The 23,018-nt window shown below is 45.6% G+C and overlaps 1 protein-coding gene across 1 annotated transcript in view; it reads right to left on the bottom strand.

Annotated features, from left to right (window-relative positions):
• LOC108546733 (proline-rich receptor-like protein kinase PERK13) overlaps nucleotides 1–21,610 on the bottom strand; it is a 111,703-nt gene extending 90,093 nt beyond the window's left edge. The window contains exon 1 of the mRNA XM_017898966.1: nucleotides 21,479–21,610. Coding sequence (XP_017754455.1) covers nucleotides 21,479–21,610 — 132 coding nt within the window. The remainder of the gene's footprint in view (nucleotides 1–21,478) is intronic.
• Nucleotides 21,611–23,018: the final 1,408 nt, after the last annotated feature.

The following is a 23,018-nucleotide window of genomic DNA, read 5'->3' as shown; positions in this document are numbered from 1 at the left end:
TACAATTCTATTATTATACAATTCTTTATTTACTGCTCAAAAAAGTATGGTGAGTTTTTTAGTAGAGAATCTTTGAATTTCTACTCTTCTCTAGCCAAAATATCCTCGAGTGCAAAGGGTTAATATCATAATGATCCAATATCCACAATCCAACAGTGGGTCTATTTTATTATCCGAAATCCTGTATCGTAACAGTGTACGAGGTATCGAAATCAAATAATTCTACAATTTTATTATTATACAATTCTTTATTTACTGCTCAAAAAAGTATGGTGAGTTTTTTAGTAGAGAATCTTTGAATTTCTACTCTTCTCTAGCCAAAATATCCTCGAGTGCAAAGGGTTAATATCATAATGATCCAATATCCACAATCCAACAGTGGGTCTATTTTATTATCCGAAATCCTGTATCGCAAAGAGTTAACGAACAACGATAACTTATTTTACGGTCATCGTATTTAACTTACGACGAGGCGATCGTAGGAAACGTATTACCCGGTTCGATAAGTAAATACAGCTTGCGGTATTGTTATTAATATTATGGGGATAACGGGTTTGCGAGAGTAAAAGCCTGTTGCACGGGCATGGCGGCCGGCGTGGCTCGTGGAATATAATTTTATTACGTGTCCCGTGAAAAGGATCTTATTAACGAATAATTCGAGCAGAAGTGTAATTAGAACTTTTGGCATTGACTGTGCGCTTTGTGGCACCGAATAACTATCCGAGCTCGTTAAACTCGGCCTGGGTAACAGGCGTATCGCGATCGCGGTTATAATTAGAAAAATGCAGGTGAAATAATTTTATCTCGGCGCGCGCGGGATTACTGGCAAGGTTGTTTAAACGACGACTGGAAAATAGCGACGATCGCGATTCATGCGATGCGAATGAAACGTCGGTTACAAAAGAAGCTCGCAGCGTTTCCAGCCAAGCTTTGCCCATTCATTCGCACAGTTATCGCGACGTATCCGTGCCGGAGGAAGAACGTGAAAGCAATTAGGGCATCGCCGAGATGAAATCTGCGTGTGAATTGACGGAGCCGCGTTGATGAAGTCGCCTCGCCGGAGGATCGATGCGGATAAAAATGAACTTGGGAATAAAGTTTGACGTTGACCGGCAAGCTGTCTTAATTAGAGAGCTTAAACCCGTTACTTAACTTTCGATCGATTTCGTGCTCGAGATTCGCAAGAAAGAAAAAAGAGAAAAAGAAGAAAGGGGGGCAGAGGGGGTAGGGAAGGGGAAAAAGGAAGAGAGCGAGGAAAATAAAGCAAAAAGGACACTGTTTTCTTTTTCCTCCACTACCAAGAAATTCGACACGGTTGTTTGTTTTAATCCCGATGGGATATTTCGATGAAAAATTGCGACAATTATTTTTATCGCGTCTCTGTTGTAAAATTTTACGATAAGATTCATATTTTCTCGTGGAGCATCGACGATCGTAACGTTCCTCGAAGATGGAATATAATTCATCGGTTACGACGGGAATTTACCATTCTTTTTGGTGATCATCGAACGACTCGATGATTATAATGTTCCTCGAAGGCGGAAGAATAATCGGGGGTAAGCGAAATGGCGCGAGGGTGCGGCACGCGGTTGAAATTAAAAGCCTGGCAGGAAGATTCGCGCGAGGCACGAAACGACGTAATTTGCTCACGTGTCCCGTGTCATTGGCGACCAGCCCTGATCATCGTAGTCGGATAATACACGGTAAATTCCGAACGATTATCTACGTGCCTCGCCGGCCTTAAAATTGACTAATGTACGCGAGGTGTCGTTCGTGAGAGAGCCCTCGCAGCCCAGAGATAACTTTCGCTCGAGTAACTCTTATCTCATCCGATAATCGTTTCTTTATATAAATCACACTTTTACGGGTTACTCGTAAAAGTGAATAGGCTTTTCCTTCGTATTATCAAGCGTGTAAATCCCGCCTTTAATTTTTATTTTATTTCTACTTCATTTTTATTTCATTTTATTCCTCGTCAGTGCGATCTAAAACGACGTACTTCATTCGCGTATTACGCTTCTTGCAAAATAACAGCTTTGCATGGAAAATTTCGTCGAGAAAAATTTTGAGGCGAATTTAAAAATTTTTTAATTAATTATTGTGGATAATGGAAGAAACAGAAAATATTATTTAAAGGAGCATCTCCATTGCGTGTACATCAACGATCGTCTCGCATCATCCCACCAATAATTTCTTTTCCTTCGTAATAACAATCGTGTAAATTCCGCCTTTAATTTTTATTTTATTTTCACTTCGTTTTTATTTCATTTTATTCCTCCTCCGTAAAACTGTGTACTTCGTTTGCGTGTTATTACTCTTCCTGCAAAATTACAGCTTTGCATGGAAAACTTCGTCGAGAAAAATTTTGAGGCGAATTTAAAAATTTTTTAATTAATTATTGTGGATAATCGAAGAAACAGAAAATACTATTTAAAGGAGCATCTCCATTGCGTGTACATCAACGATCGTCTCGCATCATCCCACCAATAATTTCTCTTCCTTCGTAATAACAATCGTATAAATTCCGCCTTTAATTTTTATTTTATTTTCACTTCATTTTTATTTCATTTTATTCCTCCTCCGTAAAACTGTGTACTTCGTTTGCGTGTTATTACTCTTCCTGCAAAATTACAGCTTTGCATGGAAAACTTCGTCGAGAAAAATTTTGAGGCGAATTTAAAAATTTTTTAATTAATTATTGTGGATAATGGAAGAAACAGAAAATATTATTTAAAGGAGCATCTCTATTGCGTGTATTTCAACGATCGTCTCGCACGATCCCGTCAACAATTACCGATTTACATGACTTTTTGCAGCGTCTAGCACGATTTCCTCGGCCTAACGTTGCAGCGTAAAACAGAACGGAGTAGAACGCAGACGCAAAGTGAAATGATAGGGGTGAAAATGAAGGGATAGAGGAACGTACGCGTGCGTGTCGTAGATGCAACGATTCTAAGCGGAGCTTCTTCGAGGACTCCGCTGTTAAACCACGTAGAACGTCGAATTAGCTCTACGACGTGGAAAAATTGTTTTATAATCTGACAGGATTATTCTTATACGGAATACACCTTTTTTCGCGCGAAATCATTCGTGATCGTAATACCGAAGTACTTATCCCGGCATTAGTTCTAAAGCTAGTCTGTAATTTAAACAGCTTTGGACAGCTCGGTACATCAATTTTTATTTTTCCACTTAGACAAAACCGCGTAGAACATCGTACAACGATAACCGAAAATCAAAGTACACTGATCGAAGGAAACCTGCTGCCTGGCACTTGCGCTTATAGCTTTGCGTTTCTTACGTTTCTTCATAAGGATACGCCGCGAAACAACAGTCCAACAACTTCATTCCTAATCATCAATCATCGACTCGAGATCCCCTGTCTGTAATTCTTTACGCGCGTCTGCGCAGACTGTATTAGCTATCGTGACGTTGTCTATGATTTTATCTAGAGGAATACTGAATCCATCGAGACGTGTTAAATGAGAATATAGTTAGCCATCTTGGCGAATCGAATTTGTTTGAAAATATACAAAAGTAGAGCAAACATCGAGAATTCCCCAGGTCTTCAGTTGCGTGTTACTAGGAGTCTAATTTAGATTACGAAATTATTATTTGGAAATAGAGAAATTAACACATTTGCATCGAAAGCTACGACAGTCTTCTATCACCGAGAGCGGAATAATCCGCGAGCTGACATTTTTCCATTACCAGTTGCTGAATATTCTTCGTATGTCGCAGATCACGTTTGATCCCTCTTATGAGCATCTCACCTACATCGGTTTACTATATTCTTAACAAGTCTTACTTTTGTTACTTCTGAAAATCTTTTTAATTGTCATTCTGAGTAGCTACTGACACACGCGCAGTGATAGGGGCCAGTCGTTAGCAACGAACGTTGCTGATGCCCGAACACTGCACCTCAAGTAGAGTCGTGATGCAAATGGGTTAAGCACTATGTGCTTGCAATTACGAATCCATGTGTATCTTTCCTTTATAAATGTATTTAATACTAAACCTGCTATAGTCTAAACGAATTAATTTCTAAAATTTCCATTTTCTTTAACACTGGGTTTACGGCCGCTATCTGTATACCTGTTTCTAAGGACACCTGTCAAATTGACTGATAAAGGAATCCACGTGCCTTCTTTTTTAACGATTAGTTTAATTTAAAAACAATTATATATTATACTAACCCTTTGCACTCGACGATTTTTTGGCTAGAGAGGAGTAGAAATTCAAAGATTCTGTACTAAAAAATTGACAATACTTTTTTGAGCAGTAAATAAAGAATTGTAGAATTATTTGATTCCGATACCTCGCACACTGTTACATTACGTTAAATTTGATATATTAATTAACTCTTTGGACTCGGAGATTTCTTCGTTGCGAAGATGCAATTCGAAATTATGCTCTTTATGCTAAAATTAAAAAAAGATAATCGTGAATTTGCGTGAGAAACGAACGCATAGAATAATTTCATTTCAATGTTCTTAATATAATTGTCATCATTCATTATTTAAGTTATAGGATTAAAAGAAACGGTGACTGAGAGTCACCTCTCGAGTGCAAAGGGTTAATATCGATCTTCCAAATTTGATGAAATGGTGACTCAAGCTCACCTCTCGAGTGCAAAGGGTTAACAGTCTTAATATAAGTTAACTAAATCAATCAACTAAAAAATAATAAGTGTTAAGATCCCACTGTTGTTCCATTCACCGGTTATTTGACCGCGCTGAGCGTAAGCCATTTGCGTGGCCCGCGATTCGAATCGCGGCAAACGAAAGAAACCGTGCTTACAGGACCGTAAGTGTACATACATGCTCCGTCGCGTGTACGTTCTATTGTCCCAATTATTTACCAGACAGCGATTTCGACACGATTCCTTTCTCGCGGTAACGCAGCGAGAACGCGTTACGGAATTACCCACACCGTCACGCACCGCGAGACCGAACTTCACCTAGACAATTCGCGAATGGAATATATCGCCGGTGATTTTCCTGATCCACTCATCTGGATCCGTGGTCGGCGCGATTGCAGGCGCTTCCGGTTGGCGAGTCCGCGAAAGGAGCGGCTTTCTCGACGTCGGGCGGCGTGGCTTCCGGCGAGCAGAGCCGCTGCAGCGTCTTTTTTCCCCGCGACATTTTTTCCATCTCGCTGGAAGCTGCAGACGGGGAAAAAGTCTAACGTTGCTCGAACCCGTTTGCCCTAGATAGCGCGCTCGAGAGATGTCCGCGTCGCTCGCTCGCAGGCGCGCGGGCGCGCGTGCACGCAGACACGCGCGAGGCTTGGCGATACGCGTTATGAACGGAGGAACAAGGTGCGTTGGTCACTGGGGCGTTGACCTGGCTGGACCAAAGGAGCGCGAGCGGAATCTCGCCTCTGCCCGGAGGATGAGAGACGAAGGAGTCCGTTTTTTCGAATCGCGAGTCCACCCGTTGTCTCGTCGTCTCCGAACCTCCTTCTTTTCCTCCTCTTTTCCCTTTTTATATCCGGGTACGCGTGTGTCGTGTAGCAGGAAGCTAATCGCGGAGGAAAATTGCCTGCCGAGTGCTGATCCGAGATGCGAGAAATGCCTACTGGTCTGGGAGAAAAGCGTGATGGGCTTTCCAATTAGCTGCACGGTCATTTGCGTACTATAGAATCTAAGTTAGCGTAGCCATTCTTGTTTTTCATCAGCTTTCAGCGTAGATCCTCGGAGGATTTTTTAAAATTCCGGTTTCTTCGATGACTGGATCGGGAAACTAGGAAATACGACGTTCCTGTTCCAGGAAATGAAAATATACGTTTTCCTTTATGACAGCGGATAGGTGAATACCTATTTCATACCGATTTCGTGTTAATCCTTGATCGTTTAATGTTTCTTGGTATTTGGTTCCGTTCTCGGATGGGTATAATTACGCGTTTGAGTCTCTAAGTAATATCGGGCGAAACGAGGTTACGTCTGCTTTCGTGATTAGGATTAAATGGAGCTCCGGGTAATCGAAGGTTAATGCGTTATCACCTGTGTTTTGGGAAAAAGAAAGAGTTTCGAGCGTAACATTTTCCCACTGCTTTCGATGGTTTAGGATCGATTAGCACTCTATTTATCGGGTGATTCTTCGAGGCAGGTTACAGGAGCGTCGCTCGAACTTTTGAATTTACAAGTTTGTCTTAACTCGGTTAGTCTTCTAAGAAGCACGGCGAGACTCGTGGAGACCTCGTTAGTATAGGCGGTAGCTATTAATTTTTAGTTCATACCGAATTAGAATTAACAGCCGTCGAAAATATCTTTGGCACACATCCTTCGAAATGAGACATTAGGACCATTCGTCTGCGTTGTGTCCTGTCCGAGGTACCATCTTATAGTTCATCCGTTAAACTCCAGCCTCTTTACGTTCGATTCCTTGACTCTCTCGAACGTTCGAGATCCATCTTTCGATTACGCCTTTCGATCGATTCGAACAATTTCGAAAAATAATTTTCAAATTTTCAAATTTTCAAATATTCGAATCAATCGGGCGATACAGGGTTGAACTCTGCGAGCCTCTGTTCTGGACACCTGGAAACATCCGTGCGGGTTTTGCACCTTCCCGTGTTCGGTTAATCCAGTCCCAAAATGGAGGCCGAACAATTAACATCGTGAAGCAACGTCTGTTCACTTACACGCTGTTTTTCTTATCACTGTCGCTCCATACGGGATTGTTCGCTATTCGTACAACGTGGATTCTCGAATACTACTGAGGTCTCTGTTAACATCGAATATTATTAAATTTAAAATTTAAAAAATTCAAGCGTCGTTGCAATAGCGATGCTAGATTTTTAACTCGCGTATTGGCACGGGCCTCTCAAGTCGATGCAAAGCTTCGATTCGTGTGTTTCCTCGATCCCGGTGTTCTTTCTCGCGCGGTAATAAAGCGTTACAGGCAAACAAACATTTCCTGGGCAATAAGGGGTGGCTGTGGAAGGAATCTCTGCCTCGACCGCATCGCGTGCTGGCCCTTCGGCCGACAGGCTCGTGCCCTCGCCTTTATCCGCCATAATTCACCGTTCTCGCCGTTCGATCCGATCCGCGGATCCGCTTGAAAACGCGGCGCGTAATCTCGCTGGCCCTTCGAAAAATCTCGGGTCCTTGGCTCGCCGTTGACCCAATTCAGCACGGACAATTTCCAGTCGCGCACAATCGGCTACTTAATGAACTTTTAAAAGCCGTCTATTACGTTCCACTATAATCAGGCATCGGTTCCGTACGCTTAACGCTTTTTCGATTCGGCCGAGGTAGTAATTACGTCATCCGGACTCGCCTCGATAACGATTATAACGTTCCGGTAACGTTACGAGGCTGAAAGCTGTGCTGCTCCTCCTCGCCGCTCGAGGTCACCGTGAATCGAAAACTTTTTAACGGAGGTGCCGCGAAACAAAAAGCGAAAAGAAAAACCCGGCTGCAAGGAGAGAAAAGAGAAAAGGGAGAGGAGGCGGAGGAAATAAAAAGAGGCAGCTCGCGGTGCTCGTTTCGTTTACCTCCCTCCGTGCTTTTTGTTCCGCGCCGTTTAATTTCGTCCCGTTCCCGATCGAGCTTCCTTCGTGAAAACGGTTCTTATCGATTAATTAAAAGGTTAACGACTCGCTGCATCGGCCAACCAGATTTTCCTATAATTCCACCACTTGCAACCTCGCTATATCTTGCCTATTTCGTCTGCCCCTTCCAGAGGGGTCTTCTCACCCTGATGGACGCGCGATAATGAATTGTAACGTGCCAAATGTAAAGCAGGGAGCTAGGTCAGATTGGCGAGTTGACATCGCTAAAGATGAACAGTTGATATTCCAAGTATTGTACTAGGGAAGGAAGTTACTGAAAGAGTCTGTGGAAGGTCCACCCCCAAGGTCGTTGAAGTCAGTGGTCACAGGTATTCTGAATGTGGCGGTGGTGTTAGAAGGTTAGAAGCTTTTGTCCTAGGCCTGCTAGTGGTCATCAGAATACCAATCGGTAGCATCGTAGGTTCCACGAGACTAGAAAAGCAACCCCCGTGGGTTAGGGGGTGCGGAACCCCCACGGATCAATGCAGTCCTCGAGTTCTTGGATGCGTCGGCGTGCCCTATTCGTGGTTTGCGATCGACTCGCAATTCTTTTAGGATAAACTGAGGCTCCCCTAACTTGTGCCTAAATGTTGTACATCTTCATCGTCTCGATACAGTGACTCGTATCGATTCGCAGCTTCGTGACACGATTATGACAGCTATGTCAACCTAGACACAGGAAGGGGACAGAAAATTCCTGAAATAATTTGCATAAACTGAGAAAATTAATTTCTCTATATCTACCTATCTAATATCTATCCAAGCACAGCTTGGTCAAGTTCGCATGAGCCAGGACTCCCCCATACTTGCGCCTAAATATTGTACGTCTTTATCGTCTCGATACAGTGACTCGTATCGATTCGCAGCTTCGTGACACGATTATGACAGCTATGTCAACTTAGACACAGGAAGCCAACTGAAAATTTCTGCAATAATTTGCTTAGAATGGGAAAATTAATTTTTCCATATCCATTCATCCAATATCTGTCTAAGCACAAGTTTGGTCAAGTTCCTGTTAAGGAATATCCCCTATAATATTATATAATTGCATTCCCTGAATTCGGAACGATCGAAGAGACCTGCAACGACGTGTCAGTGAAGCACTAGCTCATGGCCAGCCATTCAGAAGTCCCGACTAAGACTTTACGACGCGGTGCGGATTTTTCTACAACGCGCGTTTCATTAAGACACGGGCCGAGGTCCCGGGCACCAGTGCTCGTTAATAAAGAAACGGTCGTTGAACAGTGGCGAACACAGGGTACCGTCGTTGGACAGAGATATCACGGTGTGTATTATCTCGTTTTACGACCGTGTAAATTGCTGGTCGCAGGTTTTCGCGCGGGTCGGGGCGCGCAAAAACGTCTCGCTTCCCGCGCGTTTCTGGGCCGCGGAGGTCGTGACAATATCCAGCTGACCGCTTCGCGAGATAAGTGACTCGGATTACGTACTTCGACGTGTTCACTTTCGATGGCTGCGCGAACTGGAGCGTGGCGGCGGACACAGGCCATCCTTCTCCGTTTCAGCGCGAATTTCGCGGTCGGAACGCGTGGTTTCGCGCGCGACGAGACGACGACGGAGATGAAAAACGCGACGAGGGTATCGCCGGCAGGAAATCTCTCTGACTCTGCTCGCGGAGATAACCGGAGATAGCCGTGGAACGGCCAGCGGTTCGAAATCTCTCGATCGTGACGCTCGATTTTTCATCTTCTCGCCGAAATCTAGGTAAGCTTTCCGATTCGTGGGCAGATCGAGGGTGTGACGGTGCAACAGTGTGCGAGACAGCGAGTATAGCTCGCGTTGGGACGGAATGCGGGTCTGATCGGTCGTAGCGTAAAAGGTGCACGTTTTCCAATGAAATCGCTGAGATAGGTCACGCGAAAATTACCGATCTAGGTGTAACGGCAGCTGACGTCGCAACCTAAGCCCAACCCTAATAATTCGCCACCCCCTTAGAGATAAGACAATATTAACACTAGAACTACCGATCTTTAATGGGTACCTAACGTGCACAGATTATAGTAATTTCAGCGATACGATGAATACGAGTGAATGTATTGATTACAGTACTAAGTACAGTAAAAAGGAAAATTCTGGGACCAGTCATTTTGACTGGTTTGATAGTTCTATCGTTGAGACAAAGATTCTTTAGTAAACTAGTCAGTGTTCTCTCGGAGTTCTTTATTCGCTTTTCAACATCCACCAGATCCACGGACTAAAGGTCATAGCAGGAATCTCCAATTATTTTATCAAACCCTTTTATGTCTGTTTGCTGCAGTACAGTTAAATGGCGACCCTGTATATGCGTGTCTTTAGTGACATATTTTGCTTATAAATAACATTAATCGTGCCCCGTGACATAGGCATGGAATCGTTTAGCTGCAAACCTATCACGATCGCTCATTCGATCACTCGTGGTAAACGAGACCGGTTATATACGAATCTGCTGTTCTCAGCTGCACGTTTCAGGAGCACCGTCGATTTTTCCACAACTTCGATGGCTAATGAGAACGACCAACTTCTCGATTTACGGGTCAAAGATCCAGAGTGCCGATAGCTCGGAATTTTTCCGTCTCATCCATTCGACGCAGATGGATATTCCACGAGGCTGGAAGATCCGTAGATAGCGCGGGCCGAGATAAACGGTTTAAATGCTGGCCAGTTTCGAGATCAAACACTCCGCTTCCACGAACGATCATTTCCACGAGCTCGGAACATCTCCATCCATGTGCTCCATCGAGCCATCCTCGACGACCTCTCTTCCACGCCATCGTCCAGGCACTTATCAATCATCCCAGAGTTTCACCTACCGGCTCACCGTGTAGCGCACCGATACTCCAGATCTCTCTCGCGTAACGCGACCCCATAACTCCACCGCGTAACAAGCCCGTTCTCTATTAAAGACACACGTTCCATCGGCGCGACTCTAAATCTTTCGTTCTGGACGACAACGCGCACCATCCCAGGACTCCCATAACGGCGCTGGCTCTCGCCATCCTGGTCCGACAGGATCACGAAGTCTCGGGGATCGAGGAACGTTACCGTGATCTATGGATCGGAAGGCGATCGGTCGAATCGACCGGATGCAACGATCGCTCGACGATTGCTCGACGTCGTGGAATCGGTTGCCGGGGCGAGGAGAGGGTATCGGGGATAACGCAAGGGCGAATACGATATGGCTGCAACGAGATCCTGATCAACGCTCGGTATCCACCTACCTCGCGATCGAGAAGCGGTCGCGAAACCGCAACCAGGCCTGCCCCGGAATGGGCTCCGGAGGATGCTGTGTGCCCTAATGGCCGAGTAGAATCGAATGCCGTGGCTCGTTTTGCTTTTTCTCCGCGCCAGCGCGAGTCTTCTTTCCTTCCTCCTCGCCACTCGCACCCGTCGTCCTATCGATTCGCCGAGATCGCCTCGCGATTGCATTCGACCAACAAAGCGTAGTGGAATTCGCACGCGTGTATTCGCGATTTCACAGCGGAATGCGATCGTACGCAGAGGAGGAGCCAGCGATCGAGCAGCGTCAGACGTTGCATTTTCCTTTTTTCCAATCGCTGATTTTCGGCAGACTCGCTCCGCCGATCGCTTCCGAGAATTCTTCCTCCTCCTTTTGCATCGGGTGAAATAAAAATGAAAATAAGAGAGCGAAGGAGGGGCGCGAATACGACGTTTGGCTCGCCGATGGTGTTTTCGGTACTTTTACAACTACGCGTGAGCTTGGTGTGTTTAAGCGAGTTTCAGTCCCGTAATTGCTATCCATTCGTCGATTTTACGAGCGTCGCCTTTTATTTCACTGACCGACCGGTACGCTCGCGAGCTAGCGGATTTTATCGAGTCGCTTTAACGACCGAAAAGGTTCGATCTTCGCCAATCGGCTAATCGATAGGCCGCCGATGGAAATGAAACAGATCCACGCGTCTCGATCCCGTTACGTTTCTTTTTTTCTCTTTTCTTATTTTTCTTTTTCCCTTTTTTTTTTTGTTCTTCTCTCTTCTTAAATCTCCCCCACCCTTCTCGAACTCGTAATAGGATTCGTTTTATGGTTTATAAATCGAGCGCATTTACGATCGCGCAAGACTTTTTACGACGAGATTATTGTCCCCGATTCGACACCGTTTCGCAAAAACCTCTTCAACGATCGCCTAAGTGCATCTCGCGATATATCATCGCCGGGACGAGAATACGTGCCGACCGGTAACGACGATAATGAATGACACCTACGAGCAGTGTCGCCGTTTGACGGCTCGCATGGTCTACGAACATCGTAAAGCGATAGCCCGATAATTTATTAGGCGATTGCGCCGCTTATGCGCGTAAATGACAAATTATTATAAACTGTCGACGAACTGTCCGTGGCTCGGCAAAGGCACCGCGACCGAAATGCTGGAATTATATCTTTATCGATGCCGATTCCTCCTTGCACGCGGAATATCGTCACCTTCGAACGAGTAGGTGTCGGAATGGCTCCCTAATTTTTATCTCCCGTTGTCGCGCCAGTAAATAACACAATTTCTCCATAATTTAATTCGCGAATTTTTCCGTAATTTAAATTGCGAATTCGGCTCCCGATATCGCGGTCGTGTGAGTAAAAATGAAGAAATTTCGATAATTGCGAAAACTATCGCGATATGTCTACGTTTTCTTATCTCCCGCTATTATTCCAGTAAATGATACAATTTCTCCGTAATTTCAATCGCGAATTTTTCTGAATTTTTTCGAAGTTTCCGATACCACGAAGAAATTTTAGTAATTGCTAGAACTATCGCGATATTTCTACGTTTTCTTATCTCCCATTATCGTTCTCCAATAAGTAACACAATTTTTCCGTAATTTAAATTGCGAATTTTTCCGAAGTTTTCGATACCACCAAGAAATTCCAATCATCGCGAGAACTATCGCGAAAATTAACATTAAATTCCGAGGACGTGAATGAAGGGGAGGAAGAAGGACGCGGGGCGAAAAATAGTTAATATGGACTGAAAACGTGGAAAACGGAGAAAAAGAGGGCTATAGTATAGCGAGGCAAAGCGAGAACGATGAGTTGGAAGGAAATCGCTTGCCCGTAGGCTCGATTCCGCAAGAATCGTGGCTGCATTAGAAGCGACTCGCGCAATTCGAGTCTAATCGCGTGGTCGAAGACGTGATTGTAATAACAAATCTCGAGCAGGCCACGCCTATTTACCATTATCATTCGCCGGGCTACGGATAAGAAGCGAAATAGCAATGGTCGGACCTAGGCGGTCGTGATCGCGATCGTAACGTCCGATCCAGCGACACGCAATTGGCAACGTGATTTTCTGGTAATCGGTGCTCGCATTTATTTCTGCTTTTCCCGCTCAAATTGTTTCTCGTTTGCTGCTCTTCCAGGGGCCCCATCGCGGTCAAGTAGCGACGTTTACGAAATTAACACTTGGCCACGATAAAATTTGGTAAAAAAGAAAAAATAATTGTGCAAGTTATTAATGTCTTGTGTTCAAAGTTCTGTAGATATTCGCGTTGTTTAAATATTCAGAAATTGATTAGAATAAAACAGATATAAATTTAAAAAATTGATATCACAGGACACTGGTGACCACCATATTCTCGCTGAGGAAACAAGCGCCAGTCATTAATGACCATTATTGCAGTCAACGTGTTAAATGGGAGAAAAAGGAAAGATGACGTTTAGAAGAAATAAAAGTCAGGCAACGTGAAGTTGGATTACTATGTATTGGGATTATGGGTTCTAATAGTAAAATAAATAGTAAAATAACTACGATATATATATATCTACAAACCTGCAAAGTTGCAATTAAATCAGTGACCCGAAGAACTTGCACTCTCCTTGTTAAAGTGTTTCCTCGAGAAATAAAAGTATTGAGAAATAAAATAGTAAAGTAAATAGTAAAATAACTACGATACATATAGATATATATATATTCTCTGTTGAAGTCTTTTATTTCTCAAGGAAACACTTTAACAAGGAGAATGCAAGTTCTTCGGGTCATTGATTTAATTGCAATTTTGCAGGTTTGTAGATTTAGTCATCCAGGCAACCACTCGATAGCTTTCGAGATATTTATGATTGGAGTTTTATTATTGCCTTAATTACAGATTTATTTCGAATATTTATCGAATGTCGTTGTAGCCTAATGGCGATATCCGAAAATTCCCACGTTGCTGTCAGGCCACAATGTCACTTGATAATTATTATCGATAACTATTTGGAAGAAATCCCTAGTTAAGAATAATAAAGCTTTAACTATAAATATCTCAAAAACTATCGAGTAGTTGCCCTTATAATGCTACATTTTCTTGAACTGGATGACTAAGTTGCACTTTCTGCAGCTGTACCCTACTCCCTGGAGAGTGTCAAGAGGGTAGGTGACAGCGGTTCGCCTAACCCCCAATATTAAAAATTCGTTCTAGAAATTGATATCTTCTAAATTATTTATTCGTATTTTATTTCCTAGTTTGACTTTTGTTTACAACTAAATTTATCTATCCAACGCTATCTTCCTTTTACCATATAAATTTATTTAATTCCACGCGTTGTTACGTGTTCGTTAGCTGTGTATTTATGAACTCGACGAAAAGCGTGAAAGATGTTATTTCCAAGAAACGATCTAACTCCCCCCGATATGGATCGCGAATGGTAATTTGCCTACGCCAATTACGGGTTTAATTGAAAAATTGCCTTAATGGGATACTTGATTGATATTTGAGCGAAAAGGAATAACGTTTAATTATTCCAAAGATTTTCTGTTCCTCCCTGTCACGTGTCATTAACTCGGCGTTATGCTGGAAGTCGTTAAATCCTCGATAGTACGTCGATACGGATTGATTAATATTTTCTAAGCTTCTTCGATGCCGCGATTTTAAAAGCCATGGAAGCATGATTAATGGTATCCTGTCTCTTTTTTTCTCCGCCACTCACACACCTGCACGGATCTATACGAATGTCGTTCATTTTTTCCTCGGTTTTAAGCGATCGTGGAAAAAGTAGGTTAATTAAGTTCCCATTAATACGCTGGAAATTATATTCGTTCGTGAAAAAGTAGACGTATCTAAAGAAGTTCTTGCCGTCGTGGCTTATTTCTCTAACGCGTACTCGCTCGTTACGCTTTGCTATCCGATTGTACAAGCACCGTAACGTCGAATCTACTCTTACCCGTTGGTTATCTGGAAAAAGGAGAAGAATGGATAGAACAGGAGAAGCAATTAAGCGCCACGATAATTACGTACACGGAGTAAAATTTCAAACACCTCACAGTGCTTGCAAATTTATATACTTACCTCGGACAACTATTGATTGTAAATTTCGTTAACGCGTCTATAGCACCCTCGTAAATTGCACAATCTCTCATTCAGTATTGGAAGATTACGCTCACGGTGCCCCTCAAATCTTATCAGTCTGATCTCATTAACCCTCGCATGTCGCCAAGAGCTTGCTCCCTTATCTCATTAAACGCGGCCTGCGATCTGGTAGCAAGATCGTGGCGCTTGCGACCTCGAGGAGCCAACCCCCTCTCGCGAAACGTCTCGTATTTCTACAAATTTCTTTCACTCTCCCGTTTCGAGATAATTCCTTTCCCCTATTTTTCCACGAATTTACGCGAATGTAGTGAGATCTCCGTGTATCAGACGGCTCGGCAATCCGCGTAATTGCTTCGGAAATTTTGCTCCTCTCGCGAGGAATGGTGGATGAAATTCACGAGATTTGTCGAGACAAAGCGCGACAATGGGTTAGCAAACGAACGGGAATGGAGCGTGATCAGCGAAGAAGCGATTTTTCCGGGATGACGAAGTCGTAAGAGGAAGCACGTCGACGTAAACGACGCGAACGTTGGCGAGAAAATCGAGCGGGTAGATAAGCGGATACAGGTAGGCCGGGGCGACGGGGACGTCGTGCCATTTGTACAGCAATATATTATCCGAGCCAGTATTACGTCGTATCGTGCAGGTTGGATGGCCTTTACCATCAGGGACATTGTGCGGCTCCCATACGTGGCCACATATTGTGCGACACGGCCGCCGCTATCTGCATCCGGCAGAGACACCCTTACAAGAGACGTGAAAATATGCTCAAAGATTTCTCCGGGGAACGTCAATGCCGGCTCACGCCCGAAAGACGTATTCACCATTATCGAGCAATCCTCCTCTAATCTGAAAAATGTATCTTGCCGCCGCTCCACGATCGCGCTCGGCACGCGAATACGCGTTAACCCGCGCGGACCGAGTTTCATTGCCTATTGCCATTCCGCTTCGTCCTCTTTTGCATTGTCGCGAGGATTCGTGGTAGCTTACTGCCAGTCGACATTATTATTACTATTGCCAGTGCACGGTGATGGTTGTAATTAATTGTGGGACGTTTGGGATTTGTACCAGGTTCTCTGATTTTTCCATGGGTTATTTATATTAAATTTCACGCACATGTAGATTCTTACGCTTTATTTACGATTTATTTACCCAGTTTCACCGCCTATTGCCATTCCGCTTTGTCCTCTTTCTCGTTGTCACGAGGTTTCGTGGTAGGTTACTGTCAGTCGACATTGTTATTATTATTATTATTATTACTACTACCATCGTATGGAGTAATTAAGGTTGTAATTAAGTTTGAAGAAGTTTTGGATTTAAACTAGGTTTCCAATTTTTCCATGGATTATCCATATGAAGTTCCACGCAGATACAGATTCTTACGCTTTATTTACAATTTGTTTCTAATTATTTATACTGATCTTTGATAATGAAATATGATTAACAATGCTCTTTGCACTCGAACGGTGAGTCCCAGTGAAGCTTTAGTAATGAATATGAAGCAATAACTAGATTAGAAGTAACCGGTATCACTGAGCTCAGAAAAATGTAAGATAAGCTTGGAATTGTTATATCTTGCAGCAGAAAAATCTTCGAGTGCAAGGGGTTAATCACCCCTACCTAGGGTCCCTCTAGTTTGCGCTCATTCCTATAATTCGATTATTTGACACTAAGATAATTTTGTGTCTTCCTAACGAATAAATTAAAATAGAAAATCGTGTCAAATTTCGAAACGCTACAGAAGCTATGCAAATTTAGAGCACACTGTGCCCAGCTTGCCGTAATCGACGTTCAGCGTAACGAACGTGTTCCATCGGTAATTAAACCGACTGCTGATGACGAAGAAACGTCAAAAATTCGAAAGGCAGTCTAAATGTGCAAGATCCGCGTCGGATGTAAATTTTTCGGTCACGTCCAAGCGAAGGGGCCATTGCGAATTTCCAGCCGCTGTCCTTTACCCCGAATCTCGAGATACCGTGGATTTTACGCGGCCGTATATCTCGTTTATAGAGCACGCCCCGTTGGACGGTCTATTTTTATTCAGGTAACACATTGTAAATCACGAGAAACGCGCGGCGTTCCACTTTCATAGAAGCGTTCGAACGCGTCGCGCTCGTTCTCCTCGAAATTCCCCCGCTTACGTCACGATATATCGAGCACCGTTCTTGTAACACGGCCGACGTATCTCCCCTTGTATCCTGACACGGGGAATGCGTCGAACGAGTTCGTTAACCATTCTTCTTTTCCCTCGTCCCCCGTATCGTTCCCCTTTCTTCCCTGTTCCGCGCGGATCCGCGCTCTTTTCGCCAGTGATCTCATAATTACGCGCGTGGGTGGCTTTCTCGCGACGAGTCTCGTTATCTGGACCAGCAACCAGCTCGTCCACTACCTTCTTCTCAGATAGTTAGGTGGTTAGGTTGTCATCGAAGAGATTTAGAACGAGGTTCCAGTCTAGCGAGATGATGCGACGCAATTTTTCTCCTCATTACGGTTTAACCCTTTCACTCCTGCAGACGTTGTATGACGTCACGCTACAACATGGCTGCCGGATTGTGGACAACGTGTGATACAACGTCCGTGGATTTCAAAGCTGTCAGAACTTAGTAAAATCTTCCTAGACCCTTATAATGCATGTTACTATATTTTGATTATGTCTTTATTAGCGTTGTAGTAAGAAACTAACTACTAAAGTACAATCTAGATCCTAGCAACGTGGGGTCGATCCCTTCCTCTGTATTTTGCCTTTTGTCTCCCGTTTTCTAAATACGTCTTTGACCTGAGTGACCCTGAATAGACAGGCCAGTTCTAACTGTTAGCTCGTTTAATAAACATCCATACAGTTTTTCCACCGTGTCCACTAGCTGCTATTTCTCTGCAGTGTACCTCCTTAACAATTGGATTTAAACAAAACTGAAACCAGTTAAATTAACTCAGGACAGTTTGCTATTCTCTCCGTAACTCAGGAGTGAAAAGGTTAAAGAACAATTCGACTCAAGGAATCTCCGTGTCCGATCTGCAAATACAATCTCCGAGTAACCTTACCGTTATGCTCTCGAGTACCGGCTCGTACGTTCATCGACGCCTGTGCCGGTTCTAGAGCAAGCTCCCGAGGGGTGGCTTTCTATCGCGACTGTTTAACGGATGACTTTCGCGCGATATAGAATCACTTAGCCAGATGGTTTAGCCGAAAAGAAAAAGGAAAGGGGGAAAGAGAAAGAAGGGAAAAGATGGGAGGAACTTGTAGCAAGCGAGACGAGAGTATCATCCGTGCAGACTGGACAGGTGCGCGTCAAGTGGAGGGAGGAAGAGGGAAAAAGAGGTGATCTGTCTTGGTATGCCGGAGGGACCAGCCTCCTTTGGAAGCTGCGATTCCAAGGTCCGCTGTTGCCAGTTGCTATTCATCTGACCCGAATATTTTCACTCGTTAAAGCTCGATATCGATAGCGACGACAAAGGCAGCCTAGCACCAGTGGATGTTCCCCGCGAGTTCGATGGAAATTGGAAATGTAAAAAGGGTTCTGGGATTAGGAAACGCTCTTAAGAGATGTTTTTCGATTCATCTTAGAAATTCATTTACGCCTTGACTGCCACGAAATTTTTATATAATACGTTCAGGAGGTCACGATAAAATTTCCATTATTCTTAGGATATAACTACGAATTATCAAAAAATATGGAAAAGGTGGAAAGAATTGTGCAAATTATAAATATTTTCACTCAAAGTTCTCTATTCGTTTGCGTTGTTCAAATATTCAAGAATTGGTTGGAATAAAAGAAATATAAATTTAAAAAGTTAGCATTGCTAGGCACTGGTGACCACCATGGCCTCACTGAGGAGGCAAACGCTCACTGATGACCACTATGGCAGTCAACGTGTTAAGCCTTTAAATAAGAAATAGATGTCGGGATTTTTATATTTGCATGGCTAGGTGTATTACTGTTGAAAAATATACGAGCTGCGATCAGCGAGATACGATCGAACGATTTCTTACGCAGATGAAAAAGCGTGTACTTTTTATTAATTATTCTATCAATGCGGTTCTACGGGGAAAATCCTCGATGTATCTAAGAGTGGATCGCGATTGATCGGAGACGATACGAGGGGAAGAGGAATCGCGAAACGAAGGAAGAAATGAGGGAAAAAATGGAGAGCAAAGTTGAGTCGCCGTGGAAGGATTTAAAGATCTGCAGATCTCCGCAGGCTTCTAGAGTCGCGGTAACGACTGTTTACCAGCGGGAAAAACGTTAAAACGCCGCGATTGGATGCAACAATAGACAGCTATTCGAACGGAGCGATTTTTCATGGAAAGATATAGCTGGAAAAGTGGCACTTATGACGTAATCGTCAGCAGTGGACGCGTAATTCACGACCGATTACGGTTCAGTTATTCCATCATAAATCCGCGGCCGAAGCGGTTAGCTTCGTTTCGTTTGTTGGTTTTTGCGCGAATATTAAGTCGCCTCGTGGAACATGAGGTAACACAACAGCGTGTGCTCTAAGCAAGTTTATTGCAGTTTAAATTATATACCGCCGCTAACCGTTCCAGCAAAACATTCTTTCTTAATGAGCGTCTTATTTCACGTTCGCCTTTGCTCATATTTGGGTTAACGTATGGAGGAATGTTCCCCTGTACGCGATCCTGTCACAGGATGCCGACATTTTTTCCTGTATTCCTGCACGCGCGCGTTATTCATCGAAATATCCTACACTCGCGGATAATCGATCTCTTAAGCGTTGCGAGAGAGGAGGAGATGAAAGTCGTCGTTTTAATTGCTCTATATATCGCTCTATACTGTCTGTACCCTGGATAGCTCGCAAGTACCGAGATCGAATTTGTCTGTAAATTCGAATTAATTTAAAAATCCAATTAACGACGAGAAACTGAAACGTAAATGTATTCACGTCTGAGGACTGTCGATCAGTGGTCCGTAAGGATTATAAAATTTTTTCAAGCATTGGAAGAAGTCGAGGATTAAGAGTATCTCGGGATTTAAGCGACGTTCTTAGCATGACAGGGAGAATAAAAATTACAGGGGTTCGTTGACAGCAATTACTACGTTGTTTCAAAGTCTCGGATGTCGCTCGAAGAGGGTGCCGAGAGTAACGCGGTGTGCATCATCGGAAGTTATCAGAAGTTAACCATCCGCGTCGTCCGTTGCTCGAAGATTATGCTAATATCTCGGAACATTTCATTTTCAAACGTGTTTGTTCGTCTAAAGATAAACCGATCGACGCCGTGGAAATTACGCAGCGCGATCCCGGGCATTACCCCAAGAATCCTGCGAGACCGGGTCCCAGGGGTGATCGAACACGAGTTTCTCGACGAAAACGATGCTTTTATTAGGACCGAACGACTTTCGAGGCAAAGTAATTCGACAATAATACCAGGATAAGTGTTTAATCCTGAATCCGCTTCGAGAGATCGCGCGATCTGTGACTCGAGCAGCTCTCGTCAGCCCAGTTAATTCCTTTTACCGACTATCCCAAAGAACCTCGTGCTCGAGAAGAGATCGAAATCGTCGAGAAAGATTTTCTTTCCTCGAAAACGATAATCACGGTCGATCTAACGCACGGCGCAAACCCGGTCGGGTCCCAGAGCAGCTCTACTCACGGGATGCTAATTGGCAGAGTATAGGCACGGAGGAGGATAGTCGCGCAGAAAGACGGAGAAGACGAGGGTGTACGAGATGGTGGTGAAGGTGAGACCGGTCCGGCGCGATTTACCAATCGATCGGATGATCGCGAGCAGTCGGAGGATCGCGTCGATCGCCGAGCAATCGGTACGATTTAAAGCGAGGAAGGATCGAGGTGACGACGTCCACTGTCGCAGCTTCGCGCTGATGCCGGCACGCGATGCGAGATGGAGCTAATGACTAAAAGAGAGAGCTAATAATCGCGAGAACGCGGGAATTAGCTAAACGGGCGTCAGATAAGGCGGGCCCTGTCATTGGGGGACGCGTCGATGGAAAATTATACGCCCGCTCGATCGAACTCCCCAGATACCTGGGCAAGGCGATGGTCCGAAATCGTCGTCGTCGGTTCGACTGGACTCCGTTACTCGCGAAGATGCAAGCGGAAACCGAGAGACGAGGTAAACCGAGCAGGAAGGTAGCATAAGATCGGCGCGGAGCGGTGGAACTGGACGAGGAACGAGGTTGATCGAACGCAATCGTGCATCGCGACGAGGTGGAAGCGAGAGGACGGAAGGGCTAGGTTTGGATACGAAGGTAAAAGGAAGAAGAAGATCGCGGGTACGCGTGCACGAGCAAAGGGGGACTGGTAAATCGTAGCGTACCCGGTGTTCTCGGGCCGCAGGTATCACGGATAAGTCCGAGAAGAAACGGGGCAGCATCGACGGCGAGCGGCGAGCGGCGAGCGGCGAGACAAAGAGGCGGCTCGCTGCTCGTGGTCGAACGGAGACAAGTTGCTGCGGGGCCTGTCGAGGTGGGGAATCACCGAGTGGACAGTCGTGGCGAGGAAGAGGAGCTCTGAGGAAGTGCGCGCGCGAGAGAAAGGGACACGGCGCGTTGGCGCGCGGGCAACGGAGAGGACAGCTGAGAGGAGAGTTGGTATCGGCGACGGCGTTCTCTCGCGAAGGTGGACGAAGCTGCTGCGGTGATGGTGATACCGATGGCATCGGCCGTGGTAGCGGCGATACCGATGGTGGTGGCGGTGATGGTGGTGGTGAGGATGGCGGTGGAGAGGAAGGTAGTGGTAGTGGCGGTGATGGTGGTGGTGGTGGTGGTGGTCCAGCGGACATATCGTGCGGGCCCGACGCTTGCTCTCGACGCAGGAGAGAGATTTGCCCCCTCCTGCCGCGGGCGGCGCCACTCGAGGAGATCCTTTCCTCTTTTCGCCTCTAGGCCATTCTCGAGAGGCGCGCGCGGCAACGCGGTGTCGCACGATCGGTCCTCGTCGACCTTCGACCAATACGCGCGCTTCTACATACGTGCTTCGGCCAGCTTTTCGCGGATCGACTTTTCCAAAACTGCGCCACGTTCCGCGCGATCGCTCGCGCGCAGGTGCTCTCCTCTTCGTTCGTCGTGTCCCCTCTTGGCCTCGTCGTAGCTGTCCTTGCTCCGCCGTGGCCGTCCTCTCCGCCCCCACGTGACACCGGCGGCCACGTGACCGAGATCCAGACCGCGGATCTTCGCCGCTCAACGTCAACATCCGTCGCACGGCCCCCGAGGGATTCGCCGTTCCTCTCGTAGACGCACTCCTGTAGCCCGAGGATGTTTCCACGTCGTGCGCGTTGATCGACCTGTCGTTGCGTAACAACGGGGCCCGGCTCACGGTGTTTCCGTCTGGGGACTCGTCCAATCGTGTCGGACATCGGCCAAGGAAACGCGTGTGCTGTTTGTTCTTGTTCTTGTTGTTGTTCTTCTTGTTCCCGCTATTGTGCCCGTGGCGGCAGGAATTTCGAGTCGACGCCTCTGGACGAAGAGAGAGAGAGAGAGAGAGAGAGAGAGAGTCGAAGGTGGTCGGATCGGTGATCCAGCTGGGAATACGAATGAATGGAGACATCGATCCGGTGACGGTGCAACGTGCAACGAGCAGAGAGAGAGACACGATTCAGGTGGATCGCGACTCGTCGATCAGTGACAGTTTGGAAATTCGACGCGCGAACCGTGGCGATTGATCGAGGTCCGAGGAGGCGAAAGAGGAACGGACGACCGAGGTTAGAATGAACGTGCGCGAATCGTGGTGCACGAGGCTTCGAGCAGCAGGATCGAGAGTCGCGATGCCGGCAGGAAGTGTGCGGGAATCGATCGGTGCAATCTTATTACCGGTAGCGGTTCGCGACTCGATTCCACGGTGAAATCGGGCCGAGTCGAGCGGGTAAGCTGAACGCGAGAACGGTAGCAGGCCAGGAACGTACGTTACGATCGAGCTCGCCACGTGACTGTTCTCGCGACTGGCGAAGTTTTTGCGTCGTTTCAGCGCGTCTGCGCTCAGCTCTCGCGAAACCGCTTTGCTCTTCCGACCGATCCGATCGCGTCGATTCCTCGTGCCTCCGTCTCGAGTGCGCGTGAAACCGTGCGCGTGAAACACGCCTAACTCCGTTTTGCCTCACGCTGCCGCTGCTGTAAGATCCGGCCGTGACCGCGCGTAAATCCGATCCACGATACGTCATCGATCGCGTCGTTTAACGCGGCACACCGGTCCAC

Source organism: Eufriesea mexicana, unplaced genomic scaffold (genome assembly GCF_001483705.2).
Source record: "Eufriesea mexicana isolate 0111107269 unplaced genomic scaffold, ASM148370v2 scaffold4744748102, whole genome shotgun sequence".
Lineage (NCBI taxonomy): Eukaryota > Metazoa > Arthropoda > Insecta > Hymenoptera > Apidae > Eufriesea > Eufriesea mexicana.
This window is presented reverse-complemented; position numbering and strand designations above follow the sequence as displayed.